This window comes from Convolutriloba macropyga, chromosome 6 (assembly GCF_964194025.1).
Source record: "Convolutriloba macropyga chromosome 6, txConMacr16.3, whole genome shotgun sequence".
Lineage (NCBI taxonomy): Eukaryota > Metazoa > Xenacoelomorpha > Acoela > Convolutidae > Convolutriloba > Convolutriloba macropyga.
In genome coordinates, this window is record NC_134473.1 from 67,299,438 (window position 1) to 67,321,170 (window position 21,733).

Below are 21,733 nucleotides of genomic sequence, written 5' to 3' on the forward strand. Positions count from 1 at the left end.
TACAACTTGCCAGTTCTTATTTAAAGTTTCTGTCATCTGTTTTCGTGCTTCCTCTATTTCCGCTAATTTATTGCTTACAATGAAGAATTTTGCGTCGTTGTCTGTTTTCATTTTCGATACGTGGTCGACTAGAATTGTAGTAACTGTGCCCAAATGTTCAATGTTTGCTGCATTTTCTTTTGCCTGATCTTGGCATGAACCAAAGATACCTGTCAGTCCACAATTGGCTGATCCTCCGACCATCATCCCTGATCCAAAGAGCCCAATTCCAGCCATTGCAAGGGCTCCTACGTGGGCTCCCCTTCTTTTTCTTGATGGTCGTTTGTCTTCATTTTTAAGGAATGTAGCTGTTTCATTTCTAATAAGATCAACGTCTGTTTGTGATTTTTTTACTTCATTTTCGACTTTTCTTAGTAGCCAATCTACATTAAAAGACGAGGTATTGGCCTGAAAGTTTGTTGAAAAATCCAGTGGGCAAGATGCTGATGGTAGATTCCATTTCTCATTCAAGTTTCGTAAAAGTGCTTTCAGTTCTGGCTTCACGCTGAAGTTGTACTTTGGGAAAGGAACCAAAAACTGGACTGGGACAAATTTTTCTGCCAATAATATTTTTGATTCTTCATTAAATAAGATTCCTTTTTGTAATACGTCGTCGTAAGTTTTCTTCGGGTCGTCTGCTTTGATTGATAAAATACTCGTTAGTAGGATATTCAAGGTTGATGCAAGCCTCATCTAAACATTAATGGATTTTTGAACTATTTAACCTTCTGATTTGTTTTAGATTTAATTTTCATCACTTTTCTCTTTTGCTGAGAAAGGTTCAAGTAAACTAAGTCTGTTTTGCAGGTAAGTTAGCTGAAGGCTGTTTTCAGTTGAAATGTTGAAAGTTGTACTTTGCTTTCTTTTGTTCGCTGTCAGCTTCGGCTGTCAGCAAATTGAGTGGCGTGGCCACATCGTGAACTGTTGCCAAAATGGCAGTTTTGTTGTCGTTGGAGGCAACAAAGTGTGGAGTGAGTCGTCTCCCTTCTCCTGTGCTTCCTCAGAGGGATCAGAGGTTGATTGGCTAATGATAGCGCTGGCTGTCATTTCCTTTGCTGTTGCAAGTGCTCTCTCTTCTCCTTCTGTTATGGAGTTTACAAACTCATTGCTTGAAGAATAAACTCAAGACTCTACTTAGACTCAACTACCTTTGACAACTACTTAATTTGACTTCTTTACTTTCTGCGTTTTGTTTTTCTAAGAATCTTGGTGAACGCTCATACTAAGTAAGAATTTTTTTAAGATACAATGGAGCCTAAGTTGATGGCGGCAATAATTGCCTTCAATAATCATCATGATTGGGACAAAAACATTGACTTTCTCGACGATGAACGAGAGTTATTTATTAAACGGTTTTCCGAATTCAAATTTGATGGAAAGGACTTGTTATTTTCTGGTGGAGTTGTGCCTACGATGGAGCAGGTGCAGCGTGAACTTGACAAAGTCCACTATAAATTTGATCGTCATAGACGGGGAAAACGTTATTTGAGAAAAGCCTTGATGAATGCTGGCTTTCGGATGCCAAGTTACTTAGGAGGTCTCACACGTGTAGTTGACGAGTAAGTTTTTTGTGTTTGTGCTTTAACTGTTTTCATCAAAACTGATTGTGTTTTGTGTGTTTAGGTTTTGTCGCTCCTGTCCCTACTGTTATAAGCAAGATCATAAAAATGATCGCTTTTTTATCGATGGAATAAGAGAAGGAGTGAAAAGGAAATTATGTTCTGAGCTTGGGATTGATTTCGAAAGGGATCCCGTAGATTTTGTATTGGGATCTACTGAGCTCGGGAAACCTGAAAAACTTTTGCCAAGGTCTGAGGATTTTGGGCAATGCTTGTTTTCAAGCATTTACTACCTTCTTACTGGAAAAAAATCAGGTAGTTTTTGGTGACTTTCTGGTTAACAACTTGTACAATGAGTTTCATTACTCTTGTTTTAAGGTGGAAAATTGACAAAATCACCTTGTCAGGTTATTCGCAGAAGGTGTGGTGAAAAGATGCTTGAACCTGAGTTCATAAAACTATGCTTGAAGCAACTGAAATATCTGTATTCTCCTTTTGAAATATGTAAATCGAGGGACAGTGCCAACTCCGTTGGTGACCACTGGGTGGGTTATTTTCTGTTTTTTTTTACTATAATTTTTTGCAATATAATAACTTTTCATTGTTAACGTGTTCTAGTGTCTTGGCCTTGCTTATCTGCTTGGTGTGGACTTGTGTGTATACTATGAGTATCATAATGAGAATTCTGTTTGGGTGAGATATTATCATTCTGCTACATCTTGCTCGAGATGGGCCCCTATTATATGCTAACCTCTCTGTGCTTTCTCGACAAGATTTTATGATGTTTTTACGTTTTTCAGTGTTTGTTAATCTGGCTCCTGGTATTGTGAAGTTTTCTTCGAGCATAGGGACTTCAACCGTTCTGAAACTTCTGTTTTTTGGTTTCACTGATTTTTCATGATTGTCAACATCTCGGAGAAACTGAACTCGCTTCTTTGTGTTTCTGGCTAATATCGGTGTCTCAAGTGGTGTAACTTGACCTTTGTTTTGTTTTTCCTGAGTTCTGGTTGTTACTGGTAAATTAACTCTCGGTGAAATCCTCTGGTTCGATTGCGCTGTTGTGTTTGCATCCATCTCAAATGGTTCTGGGAAATTAGCGAAAGGAAAATCCTCCTCATGTAGAAGTCTTAAATGGTCGTTTTCCTGATCGAGGTTTATATTTTGCGCTTCCCTTTCGTCATTTCCTTGTGCACCTTCTACATTCACTTGTTCCTGAGGTTCTATGTTTTCATCCTGTGGAGCAACCTGACGTTCAACAAGGATTTCACGATTTTCTGGTTCAATTAAATGCGGTGGAAGTGGGTGTACAGGAAGCGGTATTGCTATTGCTCCTGGTGCTTGATCAGGTGGTCCTGGTGGTCTTGCTATCTCGTAGCTAAGTGTAGTTGAAACTGGTTGATCATCCTCCTGCTCTTCCTGTTCTGGTGCATCCACTGCAAACGTTTGATCTAAGAGGTTTGGTATTTGTTCATCAAATAACTCTGGTTCCTGTCTATATTTTCCTAACGCTGGCTCTGGCACAAACAGCTTTGGGTCAATTTGTTGTAAATCAACAGGAGATTCAAGAGGCTCATATGGTCTTAGTCGAATTCTGTGTAAACATTGCGTGTAATTCGTTCCAACTTTCCGAATTAGATAATTGGAATGTGTTAAAACTTTTTCAACTCTATAAAGGGGTATCCAAACATTCATTGATTTGTTTCCAAAATCATTTTGGTTCATAAGTTTTGGGTTTAGAATTAGGCAAAATGAAAATAATTTTAGCGGTTGCGCTGCTGCTTTCTCATCAAAGTATCTGCGATATTGATGATACCTGTGAATTAGGTTGATTTTCGTTTCAGAAAATAATTTTTGCATTGCGTCCTGTATCTCAGTGACAAAATCTGATTTCAGATCTAAAGTTTTGATAGATTTATTGAATCGTACGTCAAGTGGTTTAATTGGTTCTCTGCCGTGAAAAATTGATGTCGGTGAGCACCCTATTGATGAATAATATGAAGTGTTGTGGATATACGTTGCAAGCGGTACGTACAGCTGCCAATTTGACCATTGTTCATTTGTGTTTAGCTTCAGAATTCTCTTCAATGCTCCGTGTGATCTTTCAACAACGCCTACACTTTGCGCATGCTTCAGTGTGGCATGCCGGATTCTGACCTCCAAGAGTTTGGAGAGCTCATGCATCAACTCTGCAACTAAATTAGTTCCAAGGTCAGATACTATTGTTTTTGGAATGTAGCTATGCTTGAAAAAGATTGAGGTTAGTTCCTGTGCTATTTTCTGAGCGTTAGCCGAAATTAAGGGTGTAGCAAACAGGTACTTTGAAAAAACGTCAATTCCTGTTAGGACAAAATTGTAGGGTGATGATCCTCTAAACGGGCCTGCAATATCTATTTGCATCATGTCCCCTGGGAACGACTGTAAAGAAGAGACTGGCTGCAAAAATGTTCTTAGCGATTTGTTTGATATTGCTTTTTGTTGAATGCACGTGAGGCAATTTTTGATCATTTGAATAAAGTACTCAGTAAAACCTGGGAAATAGAATCTCTCCCTAAATTCTCTGATTGTTCGCAAGATGCCTATGTGACCCGCTGTCCTTGAATTATGAAGGCGGTAAAGCACTTCTTTCCACAGCTGTTTTGGTAGGCAATATTGTAAGCAGGCTACTTTTCCTGAATGATCATAGAATTCTCTGTATAGGATGTTACTCTGAATTTTTAGCCGATTGAATTGCTTTCCGTACTTCTTTAGTTCAAAGGAGGCATATTTCAAATCGTCAACTTTATTTTTCTTTATCCATTCAATAACTTTTTTAATGACTTGATCCTTTTGTTGCTCGGCTTCTAAATTTAGCGGCTCTAATTTATCTGATATGTTTTTTAAACTGTCCTTGGGGTCATTCATCAAAACTGCATTAACTTGAGTTGGTTTACTAATGATGCGAACTGTTGTTGGTATTTCCGCCTGATCGTTTATCTTGTTAACGTGACTTTCAACTTGGGACAGCAATCCATCATCTAATCCAGTTTGCTTTAAACAGGATATGATATTCTGGTCTGTTTGTTCACGATTATTATCGAATAGGTTGCTAAAATTAGCCATTGAGCAAAGCATCACATCAGGTGATTTTGCAATTGTTTCGACCTCAATTTCTTGAACTGGAATACGATCTGATAGTTTCAATTGTATTGTTTGATCAGGGTCTGTTTGAACACGTGATAAGAAGTCAGCTGCATAGTTTGCTCTTCCGGGTATATGTGCTATGACAAGATTGTATGATAAAAGTCGATCAAGAAAGTTCCATAAAGATGGCGGTATTGACTTTGATTGGAAAAACGATGTTAAACTTTTGTTGTCAGTTAACACAATAACGGGTTTTTCTGTACCCCAGATGAAATGAGAAAAGTGCTCTAAGGCAAAGTATAGTCCAAGAAACTCTTTATAATAAATTGAAAATTTCAACTGTGCTTCGTTAAACAATTTTGTTCCGAAAGCAACTGGAGCATATGTTTTCTTCTGCCTGTTTTTCTGATCTTTGATATAATCCTCTATCATTAAAACAAATCCTGCTCCGTAGTAACTTGCGTCGCATAAAAGAACGTATTGAAGTCCTGGTTTTGCTAGTCTGAGCGTTAAATCAGTTGCCTTCTGTAGATCTTGTTTCAAAATTTCTAATGCTTTTTCCTGCTCCTCGGTAATTTGATGTTCTACGTTTTTTCTCAAAAGTTTATAGAAGGGTAGAAGCTTTTCGCCTAGGTTAGGTATGAAGTCTCTCCAAAACTGTAGGAAACCAACTAATCTTTTCACTTGCTTAACAGTTTTTGGCATTGTTAGTTTACTCAAAAATTTTTTAATTCTTTCCCGCTCTGGTTGGATACCTGCTGGTGTAATTACTTTTCCTAAAAACGTAATTTGTTGAACTCCAAATTGGCATTTATTTGGTGATAGCTTAAGTCCTGATTTTCTAATACATTCAAATATTTTCCTGAGGTTTGGCACCAGCTCCTCAAATTTTTCTACTCCACTTCCGATATCGTCCATGTATTGTGTGCAAATGTTTGCGGCTAGACATTGATCAAGATAGTGTCTAACAAAGGAACTAAACCCTGTGACTGACTTGCTAAGACCTTGGGCCAAGCACTTGTAGGCGTACGTTCTGGATGCAAAGTTGAATGAAAGCAGTTGGACTGAAAGGTCATCAGCCATTTGCACACAATGATAGGCTTGTGAGCAATCGAGTTTGTTCAGAAATTTCTTTCCTGCAAAATGGTTTGTTGCATCACTCATATTTGATATCGGGAAATTGCTGTTTATATAGTCATTCCTTAGCAGGTGATTGATACGCCTCAAGTCAATTAAGATTCTCAAGCGACCGGATGACTTTCGTTGTGCAAATACAGGGCTGCTATATTTAGAATGCGATAAGGTTGTTATCAGATTGTAATAGTGCATGAGAGCAAGTTCAACTACTAGTTCATCTCGCAAATGTATGGGCGTGAGTGGACTTTGTACGTAAACTGGTAAATTATGTTCCGGAGTCAACTTTATCTTAAGCTCGGTATTGTAACCAACGTCAAAACGGTGTTTAGCAAATATATCAGAAAATTCCACCAAGAGGTTTTCAACTTCGGACTTCTGTTCACGTGTTAAAATTGACTGTTCCCACTTAAAATTTTCGAGAAATTTTTCACGATCATCGTGACTCGATTTAGGGTTTATGCTTTCAAGTGTCTGAAAATGTTTTATTTGATCAAAAATCTCACGCTGTAGTGGCGGTAATGATTCAGGGTTAAAGCATGTTTCAGGTGTTGGAAACCACAATTTTCCATATTCAGGAGGAGGCCTGGAAGACATTTTTTCGGAGCAATTCATTTGAACTAACTGGTTAATTCCGTTTTCGAGATTATTTGGGTCTTGCACTTTAGCCAAAGCTATCAATTGCGGATCAATTTGGATAAGTTGGTCTGCCTGGGACTGGCTCAAAATCTCAAAGGAGGCGACCATTGTGTTCGCCTTAACGTGAACATAATGTTCTGTTATGTTGACAGCAGAAATCATTATTTTTCCGTGCTCATCAATTGAGCTGAGTGAGGATGTCAGTGCAATTTCAGTAGAATTTTCAAACTCGTCATTAGGGATTACTACCCCACTACATCCTGAAAAACTATCGGAATTTTCTTTCAGTGTGCATTCAAGAACTGCGTGTGAATAAGGTGGTATGGCATGTTTTTTGTTAAGGAAAATTGGAATTTTCTTCAGCTTTTTTAGGAATTTGGGTTTTTCGTTTTTGGGTCGAATTTCATTAAGCTGAACTGTCATATCTGGTAGTTTCAGTAAATTGTTCGAAGGGCAAATCCAAATTGAGTTTTTCTTAAAAAAGGGGTTGCCAAGTATGACAGAGTTCATTGTGGGCAATACAAGGAAATCGTCTGTGAATTGGTAATTTGCTATATAAAGTGTCAATCTCACGGCTTTATCAACTACGACTGGTGAACCGGACGCCATTTTTACACTTTTATAACGAGGTTCTACAAATGATAATTTGACCTTTCTAATTTGCATCTCACCTAAGAGTTTTTCTGGAATCGCATTAGCACACGATCCCGTGTCTATCAGTGCTTTTCTTTTAAGTTTATTGTCAAAATTCAAATGGACGTACGATAAGAATTCACCCTCTAGGGGTATTACTGCGCAAAGCTCTTTTTCTAAGTTTACGCTATCATCACTTTCTAAACAGTTTACTAATGATTCATTAGAGTGAGTTTTGTCTAAACTATTGTTGGACTCTAGTGGAACTTGTGGCTTTAGTAGTTTTTTGTTGATCGTTGAAATGGGAAATTTCCGGCACCTCTACGCTTTCCACGACTATTGAGTGAACACTGATTAGCTAAGTGATTCGGATATCCGCATTTATAGCAGAAAACACTAGCGTATTGCGTAGTCTCTATATGGTTCTGTGGGTCAGGTTGAGTAACTTGAACTACTGTCTGGTCTACTGCCTGTTCTTGCAAGGGTTGTTGATTCACTTGTACTGGAAAGTGTTGTTGATGAACCGGCAGACTGTAGTTATTTCTATAATAACCACGGCCTCGGTAATTGTTTCCTCTGTAGTTATTTCTGCCACGATAGCCGCGTTCGCTACCTCTGACTCGTCCTCTCCCCCTTGAAAAACCACGATAATTATTACCGGAGTTTTGGTTTGAACTTCGGAAATTCTGCTGATTTATTTGCGATTGCTCCTCAAACTGTTTGGACAGTTCACTGACCTTATTGTCCATTGCTTCCTGTGATTGTGTCAGTTTGGAGAGTGCATTGACTAAATTTTCTGAGATTGTGCTACTCATCTCATTGAACGCACCTTCAGTATAGTCGTCCATTCGGCATAGATTATGAATTGTCAGCTGTCGTCTCGCTAACAAACATAAGTCGTCAACTGTGTTATTATCAGGCTGCTCTAAAAGTTTTGCTCTTAACCAACTTGGCATGCATTTTTTAAAATATCTTTTAATTTGATTTGCCCGTTCAGTTTGAGTAAAAAGCAAATTCTGAGCGTTTTGTGCGTCAGCGGCCGCGATGCGCGCGGCTTCTGCACCTGCGTCTAATGCTGGGTTTGCTGGTGGCACTGGCGTTGGCTCTGGATCTGGGTATGCTCTGAGCGCCATGTCTCTCAGTGTTACTAAGAAATTTTCTGGTGTGTCTTTCTTCGGGTCAAACCTAATTCCTTCTAACTTTATTTTATGAAGCTCCTGTAGTTGAGGGTTGCAGAAATTATTTCTAAGTGCTGCTAAACTCAGATCTAAGTTAGCTCTTGTAGCGTCGTCTAGTGAATTGTTAAAGTAACGCAAAGCGTCGTCTTTCAAGTGTATAGAGAGAAAGTTTGCCTGTTGTGCACCTGGAATTGCTGCTACACCTATTATGCTCCGTAGAAGTCTTTCAAACTCATTAAAACTTTCGTTTTCTTTCCCTCCATAGGCTTTCAACGTAATGTTTGGGTTAGCTGCCATAACTTTAGGCAAATAGTGGAATAATTTCCTAAGATTTTTATGTCAATTTTGATCAACCTGATTTTTGTGTTAGTAGATTTTTGCGTACCTTAGGTTCTCAAACTCATAGCCTTCTATACTATCTTGCACTTAGTTACATCTTATCTCAGACTCAAGTTCGTTGTTGACTTAGAACTATGTTTTATGCCTCTGATTCCGACTTAAGGTTAATGTGGTCAATCAAAAGCTTGATATTTTTTGAGAAATATGAAAAACATCATTATAAGTTATCAGTTATCACGCTCCAATTTGTGATTGTTATCATACTGTTTGGTATCAGACTGATGATTTCAAACAATTGAAAGTGATTGAGCGTTCATCAAGTTTAGAGCATTTTAAAATTCACTGCAAAATCTGAATTTTGTAACGAACCCTTGGAGAGCTGCTTCTTGATGGCACCTGTGAAATTTCGGCCTTTTCGTCTTTCTCCAGCACGGGTGGTGTAGTAGGTTAAGTTGCTCTAGGTGCTGACTTGTTGACCAGATACTGCCGTGATCTGTTTTTTAGCCAATCGTCTGCTATTGGAGTTGTCTTCCTTCCTGTCACCATGTGGTGTGCTGAATTCTTATCTTCTTGTTGCACGAGGTAGTTAGATTTACTGCATGAATGTACTAATCAAGTTGTTTGCGTGTGTGCATGCACAATTTCCAAAATGGGTTTTGATTATTTAGGTTTTCAGCTGAGCGGTTTGTCTTCTGATGCTGTGGATCGACAACTTCTATATATTCTTATTGAGTAAGTATATTCTCTCAAAATTAGCAAAATTTGAGGTTTCAAAATAGTTAACTTTCTGCTACTACCAAATTAGCTCTCTCTATTTACTAAGCAAATATTAGTTACAGCTTGCATCAATCTAGAATATTCTATCTGATAATGTGTACATGTTTAAATCAGTTTAATTGATTCGAAATTTTAAGGACCGTCACACCAAATTTCAAGTTTATCGATCGGGCGTGAAAACTTAATTCCTCCACTTGTTTTTCTGCCTGTTTCGCCCATTTCACAGGGTGGCATGGTTTTCCTCCCTTAGCATGAATTGATTATTCAGGCCACATTTCAGTTCAGAGAATTAGTTGTTCAAGGGTGGCTCAATAAACGCTCAAGTCTTGTCACCTTACCTACATGTAAACAGTTGATAAATAAACGATCCAGCATAAAATGAAATCAGGGGAAATTTCAAAACCGCAAATTAGTAAACAGGAATATGTGACTCGATTACCTAGGCGTTGAAGCACCCTAAGACTTCAACAATCACCCCGCAATCAAATTGTTAAAAAATTTGATACTTTTTTTTTAATAAATTGATTAGAAAATGCCATTTATAGAAACTTATAGAAGTTTTCAAAGTCATTTAATAAATTTACCCAAATGCAAATTTTTGCTGACGACCCCTACCTTCGAAAAGAATTTAAACATGCAACAAACATTGTCAATATTGTCAAAGCTTAAGAGCAAAAACAATGTTTAAATACTCCTATTTTTTAGCATACACTTGTTACTGTATAGATTGTTTATATATAAACTAGTGGTAGTGTGTCACAGTTCTTGAGTCAGCGACCTAAATGACTGTGGTTAATACTCTTTAACAATTACTAAACAACACGATCTCTTGTCTTTCACGAGTTCAGTGATCTCGTCTGTTTTAAACATTATCAAACCTCGACTAGAGAGTATTGAAAGTTTTCACGCCGTAATAGTGCACCATATGGTGTAATTTGATGTTTGAATTCACACGAGAAGTTTTGATTAGAGATTAAAAGTTTGAATGAAAAGTTGTCACTGTTTTTTTTCTCACGCTTCGTGGAATTTTTCACTCTTTTCCTAATTTCGAAAATGCTTAAGGCGCTTTAATGAGATGAGAACTTCCATTTTTTGAGCACTTGAACCTAAAATTTAGCCCTAAAACCGGAAAACTGCCTGAAAAAACGCCAGCTTTTAACCTTCAACAACCGTGGTATTATATAGGTCTAGAAGCTAGAATACTCAAAGATAAAAGATGTAAATATTTTTTGTTACTATCAAGGGCTTCTTGCTTTTGACCCATAATGCTGCAAAAATAATGTAGGTCACATCAAGACATTCTGCAATGTTGCAAAATTATTATTATAGTTCATTTAAATATTCGTTCGCTAAGAACTCGAAGGCACCACTAACCATATTACCTTGGGATTCTATAGTCCTCAAATATCTTTCAGACTATATTCGACACACATGATTGCTAAATCACTTGTCTGTCACGATCATAATTCTTTGTAAAAAGGTTCTTACAACATAGCCTGACTTTTATCAGTTATCAACGAAAAGTTCACCACGATCTCGCTATGTATCAACCGTGGTCGGTCAATTGGCCGACATACAAATTAGCCAACACGCCTTTTAGCCGACAATTATGCATAATTAGCTGCGGACTAATTTGGCCAATATTTCAATTTGTCATTTTCACATCGTCCTGATGAAATCTGTCGCCTAATTGTCATGTCGGCTAATACCAATATCCCTCGCATCATCATATCGTGATTGTAGGGATAATTTTATGCATGTTAGTTGCGATACGTTGCTTCAAAACAAGACTTAAACTATCTCGACTTGCGATTGTTGAAGGATAAATTGTCACAATTGTAATTGCTGACTGATTATAACTCACAGTCAAAACGATATTAGTGATATTGACTAAGAACGCTAGTTCAAATTAGCATTTTGACCTTAAGGTCTACATTTGATAATACAGCTAAACGCCATCGATTGCTTGTGGACCGGACAGTAAATCGAACGGACAGTAGATCGAAAGTGATAAATTTTGCAATAATTGGGACAGAGGATAGATTGTGAACCGAAACCGTATATATTCCAATTAATAACTTTTAAAACTAATTATTTACTATTTTTTAAACAGGCTATTGGCTAATTTGGCCATGCCTCGCGGGTCATGGCCATGCCTCAGCGGCCCGTGCGACTTGATATGAATCAATCACAACCGAACAAGGTACGTTTGACCGACTAATTTATGCACAACAGTTGCGTATCCTTGTATATAGTTAACCACACCAACTCAACAGATTATTAAACATTGCTTTCGATTTACTGTCTTTCGATCTACTGCACTAGCCACCGATTGCTCACTATATTCAAAATTGGTTATGATTAGATGGCGCTGACTTGCGGTCACTTTGCAATATCAAATAGCAAGTGTCATGATAAGTCATAGTGTGTTGGGTCAACATAGTATGATTGACAAAAAGGCAATCAAGTCCTGTCAATTTGGAGGTTGCCTCATGAAATGTTTGTACGAAGCTAGCTCTCTCAGCTATATTTAAATGATGTTAAAGTGTCGCATATAACTGATGTCGCATACTACAACCTAAAGAGCATAATTTCTGAATTCAAAAAGTTAAGCACTGCCCTAATTTTGATCATTAGTGAGCAAAAGGTGATATGGAACCGCTGTTGCATCCCACCTCACGGTTTTGGTCAGTTGTTTTCAATTCATGTAAAAAATTCACAAAAAAATTGTTTGAATTTTGCTCTTCTCCTTGTTTTCCTTTTTAAAGGGGGAGGAGAAGGGGATGGGCGCGAACGGGTTTACATTGCAAATTTGAAAGAACCATTATTTCTCATTAAAAGAACTTATCTACGAGGAACTTGATCGCATTTTTATATCAAACATCGAATTTATGTTCGTGTTTGTAAGTTATGTCTGATATAATTTGGTGTGTAGAGATGAATGCGAGAGGGGTAGGGGTGGGTGCTCATGGGGGAGGGGGTGTGGTGGGGAGTGGGGAGGGGTCTGGGTGTGACATACCCCTGAGTATTTGGTAAAGGAAGACTTTGACGTGGTCCAGGGAGAGTGGCTGGGGGGAGACGATGATCTTGTGCAAGTCACTCTGCATCAGCTCACAGATGAGGTAGATCTCCTGGAAGAGGGATATGTTGTGTGGCGGCTGCAGGATGTCCAGAGACTTGAGCACCTATCAACAACATCCACCTAACATCATCAAAACATCACCGCCCACTCATTATAACCTAGAGCCTCCAGCATAGCCCAATCAAATGATCATAAAGCTCCTTCCGGACAGTGGGCTCTTGAACAAGCATCCAGGCATATGGAACACATCCACAAATTCACTTGTTAGATAGCGATGGGCATATGCACATGGTACATACAATAGCAACAAGAGATTTGCTGCTTCTAGTGTCTTAAGAGCTATTAGAATTGAAGTTGGGATCTTCGCAGTTTGTGCCCCCCCCCTCGCTCAGTGTGTGCACATTGTTCTCTTCTCTTAAGCGCTCGTGCCTTTTAAAACACTGATTCATTCCGTAATTGCAAAAGCTGGGGGTTGAAAAACGTACTGGGTACAATAACCGAGAAGACCCAGAAATTGATGTTGACTACTTTAATGAGGAACATGTGTAGTGGGTGTGCATGTGTGTCTTACATTTTCGTGTCTGTAGTGGAATAGCATTTTGAGTTCCCTGAATACTCGTTTGGCAGCAATCACGTTGGAGAACACATTGGGCAGTTTCTTCAACGCCACTCGCTTCCCATCACGAGGATCCGTTACTGCCCTAAAACCCAATCCAATCAAATCAAAACATACCAACCCAATACAGCCTCACATATTTCTTATACAACTAACCATATGAAGAGAACTTATCATAGAACTGATCATATGAACCTCACACTTGCTTAAAAGTATGATCATGACCATCACCTGAAATTGATGTTTGTATACTAAATTAAAAATATACTAGACTAATCGCTAGTCCAACCCCTTATAAGGATATGAAATTATACCAGTTTTAATATAGACAGCTCATCGCATTGAAATTTCACTGCTTTCTGGTGCCGTCAACATGAAATTCTCGCCATGAGTTATCAAACCAGAAGAGGTAATTATGGAAGTTGCGACACAATCCGTGACAAAGGGCTCCAATACGACAAAAATCAGTTGTAGATAACTAACCACAAACATTATACACTACGTACACTCCTGCATCAAATTCCCTCCAGCATCAAATTCTCTTTATAAAAAAAAACAATTCCTCAAAATTATTGAGGTTGTGACATCATGAACTTTCAATTTTTGTAAATCCTGAGTCGAGAGCTATCAAGACATACTCACTTTACTCTTTCGTCAGAAAACACAACATAAACCGACTAACGTCGGACGAATTGCTCTTAAACAACTGACTAGAGAAACTTCTGACTGGGAAGCTGGTGCACAAAATTCTGACTGGGGAGGGGTTCGAACCCGCTACCTCCCTGTTGAGAGTCGGGGAGAGTCGAATTTTATCCACTATTTTTGCAACAGACTTAATTATTGAATGCGCGCAACTAACCACTCAAAAAATCACAAAGTTAAGCGTGAAAAAGTCATTCGAGAAGTGAAATCGAAAAAACGTTCTAAAAGGAAACGGTCAAGCGAAAATTTTGCATCAAAATTTTTCTCTCAAACTTTGTTGAGAGCAATTAAAAAAACTTTGCAAAACAATTCTCGATAAAAAATTTGTAAAAACCTCTTACGATGGATTGAACGTGTCATTGTTTCATTAAAAACGCGTTTTTATGTTATCAGTTTCTTAACTCTTTTCAAATCCAGGTGATATAACATCACAAATTGTTTACCCAACACTAATTTGGTACCATTGGAGAATAGTGAGAATAGTTTACGGACGGTATTATTATTAGCAATGGTACTACTACAAACACTACAATTGGTATTTGTGTACCTTCATGTAAACAGCACATTTACCTAGACGTCGGCCCTGATTTTGTCATACGCACGTGAACATACTTTCATGAATCCAACATCACAAACGGGTAATTAATGAAACCCTACCGGATATCCCTAACTGAATACCAATATTTCACTTAGGTTCTAATCAAATTGGCGTCACCCCAGTTGTGGGGAGTAAAACACCCCCACTCCGGCCGACTTACCTTCCTTTAAACTTAACTCGGTGGCATAATACTGACAGTAATGTTCATACGAATGGATGAAATGGCACAGTTTGATTTTCGTTAGAACACAGTTTTGAACTACAATACAATACGTCTTATAATTTCTTGAGCTCTTAAATGAGATAGTCATTAACTGGCCCAGGAACTGCAATGCTTTTAAACATAGTGGTATTGAGATACTGATTTCAATTTAATAGTGGTACGTTTTTTTGCTGCTGTAATTAGACCTCATCAGGCCCCTAAAATAGCTAGAATAATTAAATTTAACGGCAAGGCAAATTATGTACGACAAAAATGCATCCAATTTTATTCAAAACATACCTCTCAAGGTTGCAAAAACAGCTTTTCAATTCTGTCAGAAATCTTTGCGAGAAACCGAAAGCAAATTGGAGAACATTACTTGTAAAGCTATATGCCCCGTTAATATATCGCAAAACCTTCACTTTAACCTCATGCGACAAAAACTATAATTTCTATTCTATAAAGTTTTTTTGTTATGTTCGATTATTACTGTGGTCACAGTGCACATGAACAAACATCTAATTGACTTAATTTTTCTCAAAATTTCAATTTAATTATGCAAATTTCAATTAATACAGTCAATTTCAAATTAATAAAACCACTATTTCTATCAATACATTATAACGTGACCTATTTAACGACCTGAATTAATGTCGACAGGAATTTCAACATCGACCATTTAAGAAGCAAAATATTACTTCGCATATCTTGCAGACGCAACATGGTTTTGTTAAACATACAAGACACAGATAGATTTCAGATACAACAACTCGCATTACTAATAAATCAAATAAACAAATCTCAAAATGGGACATTTCTTGTAGTTAATCGAACAATTATTTTATCGCAAAGCTGATGAACTATTTCACACAATTATCACGTGCGGCCGTCCGAAGGTAGAAAATATTTCTTGCATCTGTTCAACATATAATCAACAACCTAAAATATTGTGGTTTAGTTTCGCTAAAACCAAAACCGGATTATAGAAACAAAAATTATCGAAGCATTTTTCATTCGAAAACAAGTTAATTGTGCAGCAGGCCTTCTGCAAAATGTTGCAATATCTTGCAACATTAACATTTGTTTTCGATTAATGTAATTACATTAATTATCTCAAAAAAAAACAACCGATACAAATCAATCATTACAGTATTAATTTTCCCATTAAATTCCATCAAAATGTCCCATTTTAATTTTTAGAGATAATTGTTTGTTTTGAACGCAAAATAGAGCAAATAAGTTAGAATCACAACCTTAGAAATAAAAGAATAGCCCACAGACAACGTGTTCACGTTTTCATTTAACCTTCAGCAGCTTTGTAGAGTCTAAAGAAGGCTTATTTTTACATGCGCGACAGACATTCACTGTCGCTTCCATAATTAGAAAAAAGACATGTACTCTTAGATGTGGAAAATTAGATGGCATCTCAGGGCAAAAAAGTCTCTAATATGCGAGCAAATCACAGCTTTCTGTGCTCCTCAAGTTGAAATAGGTGCACGCTATTGTAGTCTTTTAAGCATAGCTTTATTTAGCTTGCTGGCGGCTTTATCGGGTCAACTAAACGTAATTGCATGCACACAAAAACAATTAGCTGAATACATTAACATTCAGAATAGGAAACGCTTCAGGAATAAAATTTTCCACCGCCTAAATTCAGCATTGTGTAATTTCATCTTTTTTGTAATTTTTTCAAAGCGTATGAAGTATATTGTGGTTTTAAAATTGAGGTTAACAAATACTGAGGATAAAGGGACAAATTATCAGCTGTAAAAGCAAACGGGGAATAGGTGGTGCCTGGATTTCCAGCTCCGAGGGGAAGGGAGCAAACAGTGCTTGTCATATGGATTAAGGGAAATTTCAGTTAAATTGGATTTTCATCTTGAGGCAATTCAAAGGTCAAACTCCTCAGCTTAGATTAAACGATATTTTCGATTAGTTCACGAACGCACTTTATAATCTTTGCATCTCTTCAGTTTCAATGATTACTAAAAAACCTTCAAATCAATAATGAAACCTGGAGAATAATCGCTACCATCATGAAAAAAGGTGCCTTAATTGCAACAATACCTCAAAATACAATAATGACAGAATTTTAATTAACGAGAGCAATTAAAACTTTTTTCGAGATCTGAGCATTAACGATGTTCATAGATGAGGATCCCATCGTGAAGTCTATATCAAATGGTACAACAAATTCCGATGATCGTAGGACCATTTTTGAATACAAAACTCTCATATGAGCTTTTTTAGCAAGGTAGATTTTAAGCAAGGTTCATATTATCTCTTAGGAATCTGCCACTAAATTCTTCCACAAGCATCGTCTTGCAAGAACTGCCTGATTCTGACCGAGATAACCCTCCATTCTCGACTAAGGAGCCAAAAACAACATTATACAGTTAAAAAAAACTATTCATGTGTACTTAAAAATGAAATAGTTTTCTTCAGTAGCACAAAAGGGGCAAACAAATGTTAACTCAAGATACAATCAATCAAAAATATTGAAATAGTCTGACAAAAACAAATTCACGCATCTTTAATTAGTCTAAAGGTTACCCAAAAGTCACACTGGAACCCAATACGCACGAAAATAGCAGCTTCCATGTAAAATCGGTAACTTTTCATCAAGTTAAATATTCTCTCCAGGAACTTAGCTGGCAGAACTCACCAACTAACAGCTGAAAAATTATCTCAAAAGAAGACACTATGGTATTAAAAATTACCCTGCTATTTTTCTGAAAAACTTATGAAATATCACAATAAATTTTGAGTTCCGAGCAGTCTAATAATAATGCATCATTACTTATTTAGCTCTTTTAACGTCTAGTGAATATTGGCTTAGGGTTTTCACATGATTTTTCAACGTCTTAATTTTTATAAACTTTGATAATAAATTTTTATATTTCGCCTGAATTTTGAAATTTTCAATTTACACGGTGCTTTAAAATTCTAGGGAAGGAAGTTTTCTTCTGAATTTTTCTCGAAAGAAATTTCCCACCACTTTGATTAATGAACAGAAGCATTGTTTTTGTAGATTTTACAAATTAATTTCCGTCCAAACTTTTTTGTCAACTTTACCGTTCATGCACTCCGCTCAAAATTTTGGCCTGAAAACTGCTCTGTTTCAGATATTGTTTTTAAGAATGATGTATACTAGACTTGATGCTATGTTATTTCTGCTTTTAACATAATTAAAAAAACACAGTTTAGTCGAAATGTTTAGCTTAGAAAAAGGTACCAAACATTCCCGAAAAATGATTTTAATTCTCTAATACTCGTAGTAATTAATTCTGCTAATATTGGCCAAAACCTTCGTGTTAATTTTTTCTCATAAAAATTTGAAAAAACTACTTAACGCGCTTTCAACGCAATCTCAAATTATTTGAGCTTCCAAAATGATTTTGATTCAAAAATTTCTGACACCGAGAAAAAAAAAATCTTTAAGGGCAATTAAATTGAAAACAGAATCGAAAAACCACTTGGTCATTCTATTTCAGATCATGGCACGAGCTTATATTATCAAAATTTGAGTTAGACTTGACTATCAATTCCAAGGAAACAGCATGTTGCTTACAAAATTTAACGTCTCCAAAGTTAATGCGAGTGATTCACAAAAACAAGGCCCAAAAACATTCAAAACTGAGTATATCTAGGAAGTTCAGCCACAACATAAAATTAAGTTCAACAGCCATGTAGTTCAGGAACCCGATTTATTTCTGGAAAATAGTAAACTTTCAGGTACAAATGCGAGCAGTTATAAATCCATGTAAAAGGCATTAAATTTTGAAGTGCCTAAAACCGTTTTATAGTACGTCAAACGGGGGCAAAACGCCAACATAAATTTCAAGTTGAAGTCGATAATTCTCAATTTAAATCAATTCCAGCTGATGTTAATTGATGGAACAACTGTTTCCAAGAACTCGAGGTATAATGTTGACCTAATATACGATCAGTCACTTAGGATGTTTTTGAACCATTTTGGAAAAACTTGTTTACAGCAGAAATTTTTAAAAATCAGCGAAACTGTTGTCAAAACATCGAAAATAAGCCTTTAATTTAAAATTATCCTTTTTGCTAAATTTCTAAATGCAAGCTATCTAAAAAAAAGTTCCTATTGCAAGACAATGTGATCAGAAACCCATTAATTTTAAAACTCGAAAACATTAAACATTCTAAAAAAGCTCCTTTTAATAAGTACGCGACAGTGGATGCTTATACTGGTTAATTACCCATAGCAACCCATAGCATCACCAACTTGACTACCCAGCAGATCAAAAATGGAGCAACTTGAATCAGTTAAAAAACTCGCGACTGGAAATGCACGTCTGGCTAATTGCCCTTCTCAACAATCAGTATATGGACCCAAAACTAATAACAACGGAAGCATCGATATCACTCGGCGATTTAATAGGGAAGAATTCCAGGTATCCAAAAGCAGACTACAGAAAACCGACAATTTCTTCAGACGAACGATACAATAACTCTATAATTGCTTAATTCCTGCCTGCCCCATGTTCAGCCAGAAACCAAGCCAAGCAACCTTGACTGATATTTATAGAAAATTCGGGTCTTTCCCTTTATAGCCCCTATACCCCCCCCAGCCTTAGTGGTCAGATAGCCCCACAAATCATGGTATACATACCATAATGGGGGGCTATAATGAGAAAGATCCAAATTTTCTTCGTGAAAATGTAAAATGAACTCAACAAATATACATGGACAGTCCTGTGAAGATGTTGGATCTGTAAAAATTAGATAAAACTTGCATACGGACTGAAAAGGGTAATGAGTTGGACAGTGTAGTAGCACTAACCAGACAACGCCGAAGGCTCCATAACCGATGGGTCTGTCAGCCTGTACTTCTTCCCCGTTGTTGTTGTTTGTGACTCCGTTTGTTGTGCTCCCGTTTGACATTCCTTTACATTTGTCTTTGGGGGAGGGGGGCGAGGGGGGCACTGTGGAAGAGTGGTGGTGATGGTGGTTGTGATGATGTGTTGAATGATTCTGTTGATGGACTGAGTTTGTATGGTGAACTGTGCTCAGAATGTGGTTGTGGTAGGGGGCTAGGTGGTGGGGGGCAACACTTGGTATCAATTGGGCCTCCAGGTTTTTGGAGCTGTTTTTTGTGTATCGCATATTACTTTTCACGCCGCTTTCGAGAAGACCCAATACGCCCGTTCCGCCAGGCGACGCACAACACGAAGCCAGTCCAATCTCGTCGGCTGAGAAACTACAACTGGAACTGACAATCGTCTTTTTTTCGATACCAAAACTGTTCCGACTCGCCGGACTTAAAATAGCGTTGTAAATGCTTTGCTGGGCTTGTAACGACAGTAGAATTTGGGCAATTTGTTCAGCCGAGAGGCAAATAGGTGCTGGGAACTCCAATACTGGGGTCGGACAGTCGTTAATTGCAGTGGGTTTGTTGAAGTCCAACGGGTCCGACTCAAATCTGAACAGCACCGGATCCATTTTTAAATTTCAAGCCAAATTTTGAACTGGATTCTAAATTACTCTAAATGCAATTTGATGTTTAAACTTTGCTTTGTTCATGTGCTCTTTCATTTCCCCGAAAAACTGTGATCAAATGTCCTTTATTTCATTTCAATTCAGCCAACTTTGATTTCTGGATTCTGAAAGCGGGTAAAAAAAAGTTGACTTTTTGCCATAAAAGGCTTCGAAACTCGCAAAATGAACTCGAACCGAAATACTTGTTTGAACTCACCTGTGGTACCATGATGCGTCTCACGAGAGTTTAATGACTTTAAAGTTGGGTAAAAATGAGGAAAGGGGGTGGCTAATCAAATATGAGTCATTTGAATCAACTTTGAAAGATAGTATTGTATTTCGGTCGATTAGCGAAGGCGACTGAGGAATATAATGATAGAATTGTGTATCCAGGATAACTAAGGAAAGCGAAGCACAGAAGGGGGAATATTACAGAAGTTGGAATATAGAAATAAGGCCTCAATTCTAAGGCTTTTATTGCGTAAGCATGTATGAGTTATGTATAAAATATAAACGCAACGTGTGTTCGCTTTTACGTGCTGTGTATTTTGTTGTTACAATACGCGTATTTAATAATTTGCTTTGCGTTGAACAAACTAGTCAGAGGCTAGCTTAACTAGTGTGAGAAGAGAGTGAACTAGGAGCGTAATTTCACAATTTTTGAGGCCTAAATGATCGCACCTCACTTCCCTTTGAATTGCACTTTGTGCTTTCCTGCTCCGGCTATAAAGTATTAGTAAGCATATAGCTCCAAAAATGTGGGACTATCCCAAAAATACATTGCTCCCGGATTTGTCAGCTAGTTGGAATTAAAGGCTACTTCTTTCTACTCAAGTAGCGAGGTCTGTTGTGGCTTTCACTTGAGCCGTACTTATTACATAAAGTATAAAGAGCGTTAAGCTTTGTTTATTTGTAACAAGCTAAGAATTGAATTTCACAGAGCTAAAATGTAAAACACTAAGACAAGACAGAGCTTGTTTGGACACAATTTCGCCTATGACAGTGCAGCTCAGAAGATAAACAAAAGAGCCAGAGATAAAGACAAGTATGGTTAAGAAAACGCTGATGACTCGACACTTTTGCGGTCTCTGTTGTGTAAAATACGTGCAATGTATTAACATAGGCTATACGAATTCGCGTAGGAAAAACGCCGTTTTGCGACTCTCTTTTAACACAACTGACTAACCGCGATTTGTCATCACGACCAATTTTAGCCAATCACATACGAGCTTAATGCATTGTTATACAGGACGCTTAAACATACCACTAAATGTGCTCCAAATTCCACAAGAGGGCTGATAAATATTACACCAATAACCACCAATCAGAAAATGCGTTTAGCAGAATACTAAAGTTCCCGCTTAACTTAATGCACAATAAACACAAAATGAAGTTTCGGACTGGTGATCAAGCCAACAAATAAACAATTGAGCACGCGCTCAAAAATGATAAAAATTATGCCAATTTAACCAAAGTTATTAATGCGCTCCACAAAATTGGCAAGGGGAAAGTAAATGGCCTTCAGTTCATTGCTATGACGTTGTCAGAATTGCTTTGTTTTTAATGTTTTATGTACACTTTCGCGTTGGCAAGGCTGTAACCAATTATCC

The 21,733-nt window shown here is 37.4% G+C and overlaps 1 protein-coding gene across 1 annotated transcript in view; it reads right to left on the minus strand.

Moving 5' to 3' along the window:
- LOC142340541 (serine/threonine-protein kinase NLK2-like) overlaps positions 1–21,496 on the minus strand; it is a 41,305-nt gene extending 19,809 nt beyond the window's left edge. The window contains exons 1-4 of the mRNA XM_075391162.1: positions 20,341–21,496; positions 19,429–20,067; positions 13,072–13,201; positions 12,438–12,603 (exon numbers count right to left, since the gene is read on the minus strand). Of these exons, the coding sequence (XP_075247277.1) occupies positions 12,438–12,603; positions 13,072–13,201; positions 19,429–19,751 (619 nt within the window). The 5' untranslated portion in view covers positions 19,752–20,067; positions 20,341–21,496. The remainder of the gene's footprint in view (positions 1–12,437; positions 12,604–13,071; positions 13,202–19,428; positions 20,068–20,340) is intronic.
- Between the last annotated feature and the right edge of the window lie 237 nt (positions 21,497–21,733).